This window comes from Trichechus manatus, unplaced genomic scaffold (assembly GCF_000243295.1).
Source record: "Trichechus manatus latirostris isolate Lorelei unplaced genomic scaffold, TriManLat1.0 scaffold00203, whole genome shotgun sequence".
Taxonomy (NCBI): Eukaryota; Metazoa; Chordata; class Mammalia; order Sirenia; family Trichechidae; genus Trichechus; species Trichechus manatus.
In genome coordinates, this window is record NW_004444139.1 from 1110502 (window position 1) to 1123782 (window position 13281).

Below are 13281 nucleotides of genomic sequence, written 5' to 3' on the forward strand. Positions count from 1 at the left end.
GTCTCGGTCACCTGGTGCTGCTCTAACAGAAATACCACACGTGGATGGTGTCTCGGTCACCTGGTGCTGCTCTAACAGAAATCCCACACGTGGATGGTGTCTCGGTCACCTAGTGCTGCTGTAACAGAAATACCACAAGCGGATGGCTTTAATGAAGAAAAGTTTATTCTCTCACAGTCTAGTGAGCTAGAAGTCCAAATTCAGGGTGTCAGCTCCAGGGGAAGGCTTTCTCTTTCTGTCAGTTCTAGAGGAAGGTCCTTGTCATCAGTCTTCCCTTGGTCTGGGAACACCTCAGCGCAGGAACGCCAGGTCCAAAGGACGTGCTCTGCTCCCAGCGCTGCTTTCTTGGTGGTATGAGGTCCCCCCTCTCTGCTTGCTTCCCTTTCCTTTTATTTCTTGTAAGATGAAAGGTGGTGCAGACCACACTCCAGGGAAACTCCCTTTACATTGCGTCAGGGATGTTACCTTAGCAAGGGTGGTGTTACAATCCCACCCTAATCCTCTTTAACATAAAATTACAATCACAAAATGGAGGCCAACCACAGAATACTGGGAATCATGGCCCAGCCAAATGGATACACACATGTTTGGGGGACATATTCAATCCATGACAGTTGGGAAGCATTGAATATACACAGTGGCCGCAACAATGGACTAAACCATACTGACGGTCATGAAGGTGGCACGGGACTGGACAATGTTTTGTTCTGTTGTGCATTGGGTCGCCATGACTCAGTGACCATCTTGGTGGCGGCTGACAGCAGTAGGCCAGATCCTACAAGTGTTCCCTACAACAGCCGGGTTGATGTTATTTCTGAAGCTTGGAGCACTCGTCACTTGCTGGCACATGGCAGAACCAGGCTTGCACCCAGGTCTCTCCAGATTCACAGTTCTCATGCTTCCTGTTCAGGTACCAAGCTCCTTGGACAGTGAGGGCAGACCACCTCTCTTAGGATGGTTGTTTCACTGGTGTGCCACTCAGCAGGAAGCTGGGTTTCAGTATAATCGTTAAGTTTTCTGTGCTTGACCTCAAGACTGCCCCTTCTGCCGCTTTTTAACATTTCTGCCACACTGTCACCTTCTTTTAACGAAGACACAGGTATCTCCTGATGCCTGGGTCTTTCCATTAGGAGGGAAGTCACCTGGTAAGTCAGTCACACTTTAGTGTGAATTTGTTTTCGTGGCTTTCTCAAGGTCTGTTTGCTTTTAAGGAAAATGATTCAACAATTACACTGATTACTACTTAAAACACAAGGAATTATAAGGTAAAGAAACGTAATAAATCAGTCATTACGGGCGAATCCCAGGCAGAGTCCCTCTAGTGGGAGAGGAGTTGGGGACCAAGAAACCCTTCCCTGGTCCCCATGGGGACAAGACCTTGACCTCACTTCCTGGAGGCCACCCAGAGCCGGCCTCCAACCCAGGGGATGTCTGCTGAGTGAATGGTGGGTGAGGGCCCCACATTGAGTTGTGGCCTGTTGGCCCTGTGCTGGAGGTGTCTGGTGTGGAGTTGCAGTTGTGACTGCGGTGAGGGTGTGCACCGTCACCACACTGGTTCTCTGGGGGTGGCAAGTGGACAGGTCGTGGGTGTTGCGGTCGTGATGCAGGGGTCTGCCTGGTGGGTGCAGAGAACGGCTGCTCCAAAGGAACTGCCTTTGTGGGTTACTTTGCTGTCTGCCAGGGTTCGGGCTCACTGCAGCCAGCAACACTGCATTGCTGGGCCTCCCCGACGCAGGCCCTGCCCCGCAGGCTGAGGGGCCGTCTCAGTCACCTAGTGCTGCTGTAACAGAAATACCACACGTGGATGGTGTCTCAGTCGCCTAGTACTGCGCTAACAGAAATACCACACGTGGATGTCTTTAACAAACAGAAGTTTATTCTCTCACAATCTAGGAGGCTAGAAGCCTGAATTCAGGGCACTAGCTCCAGGAGGAAGGCTTTCTGTCTCTGTCAGTTCTGGGAGAGGGTCCTTGTCATCAGTCTTCCCCTGGTCTAGGAGCTTCTCAGCGCAGGGACCCCGGGTCGGAAGGGCATTCTCTGCTCCCAACGCTTTCCGTCTTGGTGGTATGAGGTCCTCATGTGTCTCTGCTCACTTCTGTCTTTTAGATCTCAAAAGAGATTGATTTAACACACAAGCTAATCTTATAGATGGAGTCCTGCCTCATTAACATAACTGCCGCTAATCCCATCTCATCAACATCGTAGTGATAGGATTTACAACACATAGGAAAATCACATCACGTGACAAAATGGTGGACAATCACGCAATCCTGGGAATCATGGCCTAGCCAAGTTGACACACATTTTGAGGGGACACAATTCAATCCATAGCAGGGGCCCAGCCTGCAGTGCTCACCTCTAGGTCCTGCTCTGTAGCCAAAGCCACAGCCATCTGCATAGTGGCCGTGGAGATGGGCCGGCTGCTCAGGAAGGATGGGGTCCATGACCAGCCCTGGCCTTCCTTCCCGTGTGACTGGCTGCCATCCTAGTTAAAGCTGTTCTGTGTACAAGGACCAGGCCCCCTTCCAGAGCCACCTGTCTTCTGTCAGCACTGGGCAGGGCCGCTTCTCCAGCAGAAACCCACTTCTTCCCTGATCCCAGGCCAGCCCGCAGCAGCCCACGTGCCCAGGAGCCTCTTCTCTCCTGCAGTCTGGGTCAAGACACCATGGTACCTGGAAGCAGTTTCCATCAAGTCACTTCCAACCTCTGGCCACCCCATGTGTGTCAGAGTAGAACTGTGCTCCATAGGGTTTTCAATGGCTGATTTTTCAGAAGCAGATCTCCAAGGCCTTTCTTCTGAAGTGCCCCTGGGTAGACTTGAACCTCTAGTCTTTAAGTTAGCAGCCGAGTGTGTTAACCATTTGCCCCCCCTCAGGGACACTGTGACATCTGGAGATCTCTACTGTTTGGGAGCTGGGCACCCCCAGAGAGCTGGGGAGTCTCTAGCATGTGCAGCTCTCCTGGGTGATGGGTGTTTCTCCCCCACCTGGACCCCCAGCCCATGGGGCAGCTCCTCCGGCTAGCTCTCCCAGCTCTGCCCAGGGGCAGCGCCTGCACATTGTGGCAACACATGACCTCATCCCTGGAGAATTCCTTAGGCTGCTGTCCGGTCATGTTGTGATGACCCAGTTTTCCCAGTTCTTTGTCTGCACCCTCTGCGGAGCCCTCCGTTAGCTGGAGTCGTTAACCGTGGAGCCGTGAGTGGAGCCAGGCTTTTGGGCAAGCAGCTCCCCTTGTCCCCGTCCAGTGTCTCCGCTCACTTAAACAGCGAGGTCGGGGCCACTGCTGACACAGACGCGTCACCCTTGCCCCTGGGACCCGCCAGCCCCGTGGGATTTGGTGTTTAAACCGCTGCGCACAAACATTCCAGGCTCGTATGGAAACTGCCAGTCCAGCTTTCTCAGCTTCTCAGGCTGGTGGATCAAAACCAAATGTGCATATTTTTTAAGAGGGGGAAGGGGCCGGTCATTGAAATTTCCCATCTTAGTCTTCCTGCCTCAGAAACGAGAGCCATTTCTTTGAAATGGCATATGGTGGGGTTTTTTTGTTTGGTTTTTTCTTCCCCCTTATGCTGGAAGGATATGATTTAGTTTGGATTTTTTTTTTTACTTAAAAAAAAAAAGAAACCCACAATGAAAACAATGTGTGGAAGTTTCTCATGCAATATGTCACTTTCAGGCAGCGCTTGTTCTTTTTTATTTGGGAAAGTGTTTTTGGGGGGTGGGGGGTCAGCTCTTATTCTTTATGTTTGGCCTCATGTTCCTCCGGGGCCTCTGACGGAGTCTAGGCCGTGATTCCCTCCCCCCGTCACCTGGCGGGGGCCTCTGAGTGGAGACTTGACGTCTGAACGTGGCCGTGAGGCACATGTGGGGACCGTCCATGCAGGTCTGAAAGGGTCCCAGACCTCAGGTGAGCCAGGATCAGCCTCCATTTCCCAGTTTTCCTGGGGTGAAGAATTGGTCCCCAGAGACGGTGGGGAGGGGGGATTGTTGGCCTAACGCTGGGCCTCTGGCTGATGCGCTGAGTGGACTTAGTAAGCCGTGGAGTTGGTGAACTGTCCTAGGGAGCCATGAAGCTGAAGCAGCACTGGGTCCCTTGTGAAGCCGGAGGCCCTTTCCCTGGGAAGTAGCAACCACTCACAAACAGCAGAATGTTCTGGAAGGAAGGGGCCTTAGAGCTCATCTAAGCCCTGTTCTACAGATGGGTAATGTGGGACCCACAGAGGGGACATGGGAGCCCCAAATTCTCAGGGCACCTAGCGGCAGTGCCTGTCTGGAATTCAGGTCCCTATTCTGTGGCTGGTGAACTCCACTGCCCCGAACAGCCTGACCCGACTCATGTGGCCTTTTGAAAGTGCTTCATCAGATGGGTTGACTCCCTCCTCAAGACCCTCCAGGACCTTCCCAAAACCGCTCCGAAAAGAGTCCCAAACTCCTTCCCACAGCCCACTGAGACCCCGGACCTTCTCTGCAGGCAGCTTGTCCTCCTTCACTCTGCTCAGCCACCTGGCTTGGTGTCCTCCCGACTCACCCCGTTACCCTCCTCCACTTGGTTTTCCTTCTCAGCTTTGCCAACCGCCGGCATTACGGTATAGATGGATGTGATGGCTTCTTTGCCATCTGCTCCACACTGGCAGAAGGGCTGCCTGCTCATCACTGCGCTGCCAGGGCCTAGGACAGCCCCTGCTGCATAGCAAGCCCGTGATAAAGTGGTTGGATGAATGAGTGAGTGAATATTCCTGAAGTGGCTGCTCCCAGACTTCTCTCCTGCGAGATGGATAGTTTGGACCTCCTCTTGGAGCAGGGAGACAGTTCTGGGCATGGGGCATTCTGGGTTTGAATCCTTGCTCTTCTATCTACTGGCTGATCTCGGGCACCATTCATCCTCCTGTGGCAATACTGCATGCTAAGGACAAAGAACAAACCCAGCTCGTTGCTGTTGAGTCTACTCAGACTCATGGTGACCCCGTGTGTTACAGAGTGGAACTGTTCCGTAGGGTTTTCTTGGCTGTAATCTTATGAAAGCTGATCGCCAGGCCTTTCTTCCAAGGTGCTGCTGAGTGAGTTTGAACTGCCAACCTTTAGGCTAGTAGTCGAGCATAAACCGCTTGCATTACCCAGGGGCCTCTGTGTGCTATTCAGTTAGAACACCGGTGACCAGAAGCTTGCTGTGGGCCAGGCCTGGCTGGGCTCCAGGAACCATCTGGGCACCTTGTGGGGCTGAGTGCGGGGGAGACCGTTAAACACCAAGCACATGCTGCCCGATCATCGTTCTCATCTCTGAGCCTCAATTTCCTTTCCTGAGAAAAGAACAGCTTCTGAGTGTTCAGCAGGGCTGGGCTGTCCAGAGCCTTGGATTTGCCTCCATTTCCTCATCTGTGAAATGGGTGCAATAAAACCTACCTCGGCTGCCTCAGGGGGCTCCTGGGTGTGCAGGGAAAGGTTCAGAAATACACAAAAGCAAACCATTATCATTTTGCTAGCAACAGAGTAGTCTGGTCTACTTGGACAAATTTTTAAAAAATAAATAAAAGCTCCCCTACACATTTAGGAAGGTGAATACCACTTCCCTGCTGACTCCCCCGGGATTTAGGAAATCCCAGTTTATGTCCAGAGTGTAAGCAGACAGGGCTCTGCCCTCCTCCCTCCCCGGGGTTTGCAGTGAGTGTGGAGCGACTTGTCCCACGCCCCACAGCTAGTAGGTGGTGTCATAGTTGGATTGCGGTCTTTGGGGGCTTCAAATACTGCTAGTAATTATCATCAATAGTAGTAACATTTGTGAGGGCTTCTCATCTGAACAGGTGCTGGGCTAAGAACCTCTCCCGCGTGAACTTTTTCTCTTCATTGTTGCAGAGTCGGCTCCGACTCGGGATGACCTTAGGTATAACAGAGCGAAACGTGGCCTGGTCTGCACCATCTTCATGATCTGACGTATGTTGGAGTCCATTCTTGAGGCTATTGTGTCAGTCTGTCTCACTGAGGGTTTTGTTGTTGCTTTCATCAACCTCTAATTTACCACCCTTGGTGTCCTTTTCTAGATATTGGTCTTTCTCAATGACATGTCCAGAGTAGGTGTCTTAGTCACCTAGGGCTGCTCTAACAGAAACACCACAAGTGGACAGCTTTAACAAAGAGAAGTTTATTGTCTCACAGTCTAGTAGGGTAGGAGTCCGAATTCAGGGCGCCGGCTCCAGGAGAAGGCTTTCTCTCTCTGTCGGCTCTGGAGGAAGGTCCTTGTCATCAGTCTTCCCTTGGTCTGGGAGTATCTCAACGCAGGGACCCCAGTTCCAAAGGAAGCGCTGTGCTCCCGGCACTGCTTTCTTGATGGTATGAGGTCCCCAACTTTCTGCTTCCCTTTCCTTTTATTTCTTGTAAGATGAAAGGTGGTGCAGGCCACACCCCAGGGAAACTCCCTTTACATTGGATCAGGGATGTGACCTTAGTAAGGGTGTTACAACCCCACCCTGATCCTCTTTAACATAAAATTACAATCACAAAATGGAGGACAACCACACAATACTGGGAATCATGGCCCAGGCAAATTGATAAGGCACATTTTGGGGGGACATAATTCAATCCGTGACAGTGGGCAAGCCAGAATCTCTCTGTCTTCACTTGTAAGGAGCATTTTGGTTGTGTTCCTTCTAAGACTTACTTGTTCATTCTTTGGGCAGTTCAGAATATTCTTCACATATTTAATATTCCTTGCCAACACCGCAGTTCAGATGTATCAGTTCTTCTTCTGTCATGCTTTTTCATTGTCCAGTTTTTACATGCATACGAGGTGGTTGGAAAGACCATGGCTTGGGTCAGACCCACCACGCCGTAGTCATCAAAGTGACATCTCAGCTTGCTCAAAATTGTAAAGAGGTCTTTTGCAGCAGATTTGCCCCGTGCAATTTGCTGTTTTGACTTCTTTCCTTCTTTTTCTTAAATAATATTTTATTGCGTTTTCAGTGAAAGTTTACACAGCAAACGAGGTTCCCATTTGACAATTTCTGTACAAATTGCTCCGTGACATTGATTACACTTTTCACAGTGTGTCCGCATTCTCTTTAATTGCATTCTGGTTGTTCCATTCCCAGCACTCTAGCTTCCCTGTGCCCTTGTCTTCTTATCTTTACTTTAGAGTAACTGTTGACCGTTTGGTCTCATATAGATGGTTTTTTAGTGGAGCACTGTACTTATGGGTAATATCCTTTATTTTGTGTGGAATCTGTTGTTATGCTAAAAGGTGACCTCAGGGAATAGTTTCGGTTCAAGGTTTAAAGAATGTCTCAGGGTGATAGTCTCAGGGAGTCCTCTAGTCTCCTGATCCAGTAAGTCTGGACTTTGAGGAATTTGAGTTCTGTTCTGTGTTTTTCTGCCGTTCTATCTGGATCTATCTATTGTGGCACTGATCAGAATTGTTGGTAGTGGTAACCAGGAACCATCTACTTCTTCTGGTCTCAGCGTAGATGAGGTCATGGCTTGTGTGAGCTATTAACCCTGTAGACTAGTTTCTTCTCTGAAACTTTGGGTTCCTTCTTTCTCTTTTGCTCCGGACGAGTAGAGACCAATAGTTGTATCTTAGATGGCTGCTCTCAAGTTTTTAAGACCCTAGACGCTACTCACCTCACTAGGATGCCGAACATGAACTTTGTGAACTGTGCTGTGCCAATTGACTGAGTTGTCCCATGAGACTAAGGTCCTAAGCCTTCAAACCCAGAAAACCAGTCTTGCAAGGTGTTTGGTTATGTCTGATAAGTTGTCTGTAACTGTGTCCTCTATAACTGTCTGTATGCGTGCGTACACATATCTGTACACATCCTGTGATTTCTTGCCTGTTGCTGCCATGAGCGTTGATTGTTGATCCAAGTAGAATGAAATCATTGACGGCTTCACTCTTCATAGCCACCATGTCAGGTAGTTATGTTGTCCACTTCCGGACGAGGGGATGGAGACTCAGAGAAATGAGGACACTTGCTCACGGTCACTCAGCTGGTGAGAGGCAGGCTTGCTCTCGGGGCCGCCAGAGCCCCAGTCATCCCTGTCACTGCTGCCGCCCAGTGTCACCTCTTGAGAGATCATGCACTCCTAGCCCTGAGAGAGGAGCGGGTGGTCATTGCAGTGATCCCCTGCTCCCAAAATGAGTGCCAGGGGCCTAGAGGGATAGGACAGGCTAACTGGTGTCCTGTCAGGCAGCCGGCTGCTCTTCCAATCTGAGATTGGCCGAGTCTGGCCCAGGGGCCCTGGTGCCACAGTGGTTAAGTGCTCATCTGCTAACCCAAAGGTCAGCAGTTCGAACCCACCAGCTGCTCCATGGGAAAAAGATGTGGCCGTCTTCTTCCGTAAAGATTACAGCTTTGGAAACCCTACGAGGCAGTTCTACTTCATCCTGCAGGGTTGCTGTGAGTCAGAATCAACTTGATGGCAGTGGGTTTTTTGTTTTGGGTTTGTTCAACCAATTTAGTCAAGGCTTTCTGTTTCCCCCACTCCCCAGGGAAGGTGCGAGTATTGTGGCGTTATAAAAATAAAATCGAATATGTAAAAACTAAAGTTGAGATGTCAGGAGAAAAGTTCCTGCCCATTAAGAATTCATAGTGTTTACAGAATCTGTACGGAAACAGTTAGCAGCGTTATTTTTATGCTTTCATTACAGTAGGCCTGGTAGTCAGCTGACCTGCATGTATGTCAAGCAAACCATCTGCGTTTCTTTCACACGTTCAGAAATTCAGACTCAACATTGATTCCCACTGGCCTGTGGCTGGCAGCCTGACTGAGAGTTGACTGAGAAAGCTCCACTTCTAAGCCCTTTTCCCAGTCTGACTACTTTTTAAAGAGCCTTGTTCTCCTAAAGCCTGTAATTATGTTTGCCTCCAGGGCACCCAGGAATTTTTTTTTAATAAGCAAAGAGTGTCCGACAATTGCCATGACGATTTGTGGAGGACAGGCCACATGCAAGGCGAGGGCCGGCCACGTGCAGATGGTAGGTTGGTCCAGCTCTGGAAATGGTCAGTCGCTTGCATTTTCATCCTGGGCACCCCCACTGCACTTGGGGTCAATATTTAATAATAAGAGCTGGAGTATTAGCAGATCCACATAGAGGTACGCTTGATGTTGCCAGCAAGGTGGGCCAGGCAACCCGGTGTGGCTTGGCCTTTCCAGCTGCCAGAGCCTGCCCTGCCTTCACTGATGGTTCTAGGTAAATATTGCCAGCTGCATGCAGATGTTGCAACCAGAAGCTACTGAAGTCCTGTGCAGCCAAGGCCTGGCCGGCCAGGGGCTGGCAAGGTCGGAGCCTGTCGGCTCTGTCAGCCCCGATTTGCTCATGAGTCTGGTCTCCCTGCCCTACCTATAATCTTCATGAGTTCAAAGAGCGCTTAGCTGCTTGTCTTTGTCAAGAGCACGGTTGGGGATCTTTTATGTGGAAGATGTAGGATTTCTTGGGACGACTTTGATTATTTATTTATCCCCTCCGTGGGTGTGTGATAGCTGGCACCGCAGAGCCTCTGTTCTGGGCTGCTTCGGCCCTGAAATTCATCAAGCGTTAAAGCTCTTTGGAAATTGCTTTAAGAGGAGGGGGCAAGTTTTTGAAGTCCTGTCTCTCTGTGCCCCTCCACAGTGCCACAGCACCTCCTGCCGCCGTTCCACGCTCCCTTACCGATTGACCTGCGACACCAGGAGGGAAGGTACCCCTACGAGCCTCACTCTGTCCACAGCCTGCATGGGTAAGTGGCTGTCACCGGCCCTGGGGGAGACTGCAGGAGCCCTGGGTGCCTCCGCAGCCTCTGGCTTTCTTCGTGGAGCTCCTGCCCGGCATCATGCGGAGCGGGCACTCGCCTTTGCCACCCGGAAGGCACAGCCCGGGGCCCTGTGTGAGACTGTGGGCGGGCTGGGTGGCGACTAGCCAGCTCCCCCTCTGGCTGTCCCAGAAGGAAGCACTTCCGTCCATGCAATCACTTCCAGGGCCCTAGGACAGCACCTACTGGGCTCTCCTGTGTGTCCACAGGGGTGGAGGCTGCTTACCCACCCAGGAAGCAGGAGTCCCCTCCACGCCTAGTTCCCACAGAGGCAAGGTGACCCTGGTTCCATGCTGTTCCAGAATAAGAGTGAACAGCACCTTTCCTCATTGTTGAGTGTACGATTTGGACAATAACTTCTATGGTCACCCTACTTAATAAGGACAAGGTCCCTTGGTGGTACAAACAGTTTGCACTCAGCTGCTAGCTGAAAAGTTAGCACTTCGACTCCACCCAGCAGAGCCACAGAAGAAAGGCCTGGCAAGAAAGGCCTGGCAATCTACTTCTGTAAAATTACAGCCATTGAAAACCTTGTGGAGCCCACTCCTACTCTGACACATGTGGTATTGCCATGGGTCACCGTCAACTCCACAGCAATGGGTTTGGGGTTTGGGGTTTGTTTAGGAAGACAGGCTGAAGTTCTGCCTCTGGGACGTCTTCTTAGTTCCTGCTTTGAGGTCACCAGGTAGAAGGAGAGTGTTCTTGAGCTCTGTTTCAACCTTGATTTCATGGCCCCCCTTTTTTTTTTACATGTATTATTATTTTTTTAAATAATATTTTATTGTGTTTTTGGTGAAAGTTTACACAGTAAATTAAGTTCCCATTTGACAATTTCTACACAAATGGTTCAGTGACATTAGTTACATTTTCCACAATGTGTCAGCATTATCTTTAGTTGCATTCTGCTTGTTCTGTTTCCGGTACTCTAGTTTCCCTGCCCCCTTACCTTCTCGTCTTTGCTTTAGAGTAATTGTTGACCTTTTGGTGTCGTATGGATGATTTTTCCTGCCCCGCTTCGTCCCCACCCAGGGCCTCTAAGCCCAGAGCTGATGTCACTTTTCTTGGTCTTTTTGATTAGGGGTCCCTGGGTGGTGCAAATGATTAACATGCTCAACTGCTGACCGAAAGGTTGGAGGTTCGAGTCCAACCAGAGGCACCTGGGAAGAAAGGCCTGGCGATCTACTTCCGAAAAATCAGACATTGAAAACCTATGGAGCACAGTCCTACCCTGACACGCACGGGGTCACTGTGAGTCGGAACTGACTCCATGGCAGCTATTATAGTCTAAAGGCCTGGCCCCTCACGGCCCCATCCGTTCTACCTCCAGAAGAGAGGCTAAAACCTTCTCCCCACCCCTGACATCTCTCTACTCCCCACACCCACTTTGACCACCTCCTTACCCTGACACCCTCAGATACCTGAGCTGCTGCTGCTGCCCACTCTGTACCAATGCCAAGTCACTGCTTGTGGGTGCCACCCCACCACCTGTCACATACCTCTGAGCCCCAGCAGCCCCCACCCAGCCACTGCTTACAGATCCTCTGAGCCTCAGGTCAGGAGCCACCTCCTCGCAGGGACACTGTGATCCCCACCCTGAGTGACCACCCTTTCCCTGGAGCCCTACCACACCATCCTTTGCTCCACCTCGTCACACCAGAAGGATCTCTTTTTAAAAAAAAAAAAAAAAGACTTTTCTTTTTTTAGAACAGTTTTAGGTTTACAAATTGTGCAGAAGGAGCCCTGGTGGCACAGTGGTTAAGAACTCACCTGCTAACCAAAAGGTCCGTGGTTTGAATCCACCAGTCACTCCTTGGAAACCCTATGGGGCAGTTCTACTCTGTCCTGTAGGGTCGCTATGAGCCAGAATCGGCTCGAAAGCAGTGGGTTTGGTTTGTTGTTTTTTTTTCAATTGCACAGAAAGTACAGAGAGTTCCCATATCCCCCCCACCCCCCACCCCTGAACATTATTTCTCCTATTGCGTTTGTGATACATTTGTCACAATATCAATACATTATTATTCACTAAAGCCCATAGTTTATATCAGGATTCACTCTTCATGGGGTGCAGTCCCGTGAGTTCAGACAAATGCATACTGTCATGCACCCACATTACACAGAAGAGTTTCACTGCCCCCCCAGTGCCCTGTGCTCCACCTCTCCCCTCCCCCGGGCCTCTGGCAGACACTCAGCTTCTCACTGTCTCTGCCGTGTGACCTTGTCAGCGTGTCATATAGTTGGAATCATCCCATATGGAACTTGTTTCTCTTCGCAGTTTGCATTTCAGGTTTTCCTCCATGCTTTTTTGTAGCCTGATAGCTCATTTCTTTTTATCGCTGGGTAATGCCCCATCGCATGGATGTACCACAGTTGATTACAAATTCACCTGTTGAAGGACATCTGGGTTGCGTCCCACTTTTTTTGCAATTATGAAGAAGCTGCTGTAAGCATTCCCATGCAGGTTTTTAGGTAGACATGGGTTGTCATCTCGTCTGGTACGTAGCCGGGGGCACGATTCCTGGGTTGGCTGGTAAGCCTGTGTGTAGTTTTGTGAGAAACTGCCAGACTGTCTCCCCAGGTGGTTGTACTGTCCTGCGTTCCCACCAGCAGTGAATGAGGTTCCTGTTGCTCCACAGCCTCGTCGGCACTAGATGTTGTCACTGTTTTTGAGTTTGGCCATTCTGATATGTCTGTAGTAGTATCTCATTGTTCTCATTTGCAGTTCCCTCACGACACAGGATGTTGAGCATCTTCTTCATATGCTTACGTACCATCTGTAGATCTTCTTTGGGGAGGTGTCTCTGCAGATCTTTTGCCCATTTTACCTCTTTTCACGCCTGCTTCCCAGCAGGCGCTGGGCCTTTCTCTCATTTCCGTGTCTGCAACAGCCAGCATATAACAGGTAGGCGGTAAATGTTTGCTGAGCACAGAACCCTCCGCAGACATTCCACCTGTGAATCCTGCTGCCTCTCCCATGTCCTGGTCAAATGAAGCCCGTGAATACTTACTGCACACTCACGCTTTCAGAACCTTCTGCTTGAGCTGGAGCCCGTGTGTTGCTGACTGAGAAGGTGTCCCAGCCTTCAGAGAACTCCTGTTTCAGAACGTTCATAGCCTTCCCAAGACAGCAAATCTGGGGCTTTTCTTTTGAAAAAATATATACATTTTTTTTATTTTTTAACTTTCTACTTTTAAAGAATTTCAGAGCTGCAAAAATAGTACAAAGAATTCCTATATACCCTTTACCCGCAAACGTTAACATCTAAAAAAAACACAGAACCAAACCCGTTGCCGTCGAGACGATTCTGACTCACAGCGACCCTGTAGGAGAGAGCAGAACTGCCCCATAAGGTTTCCCAGGCTGTAATCTTTACGGAAGCAGACGGCCACATCTTTCTCCCCCAGAGCGGCTGGTGGGTTCCAACCACCAACCTTTTGGTTAGCAGCTGAGCGCTTAACCTGTGCCACCAGGGCTCGTTAACATCTTATATAATGGTACTCTG

At 50.2% G+C, this 13281-nt stretch overlaps 1 protein-coding gene across 1 annotated transcript in view; it reads left to right on the forward strand.

The window, feature by feature from the left end:
• The window catches only part of GLI2 (GLI family zinc finger 2), a 239450-nt gene that overhangs the window by 159361 nt on the left and 66808 nt on the right, over positions 1-13281 (forward strand). The window contains 1 exon segment of the mRNA XM_004388015.1: positions 9604-9709. Coding sequence (XP_004388072.1) covers positions 9604-9709 — 106 coding nt within the window.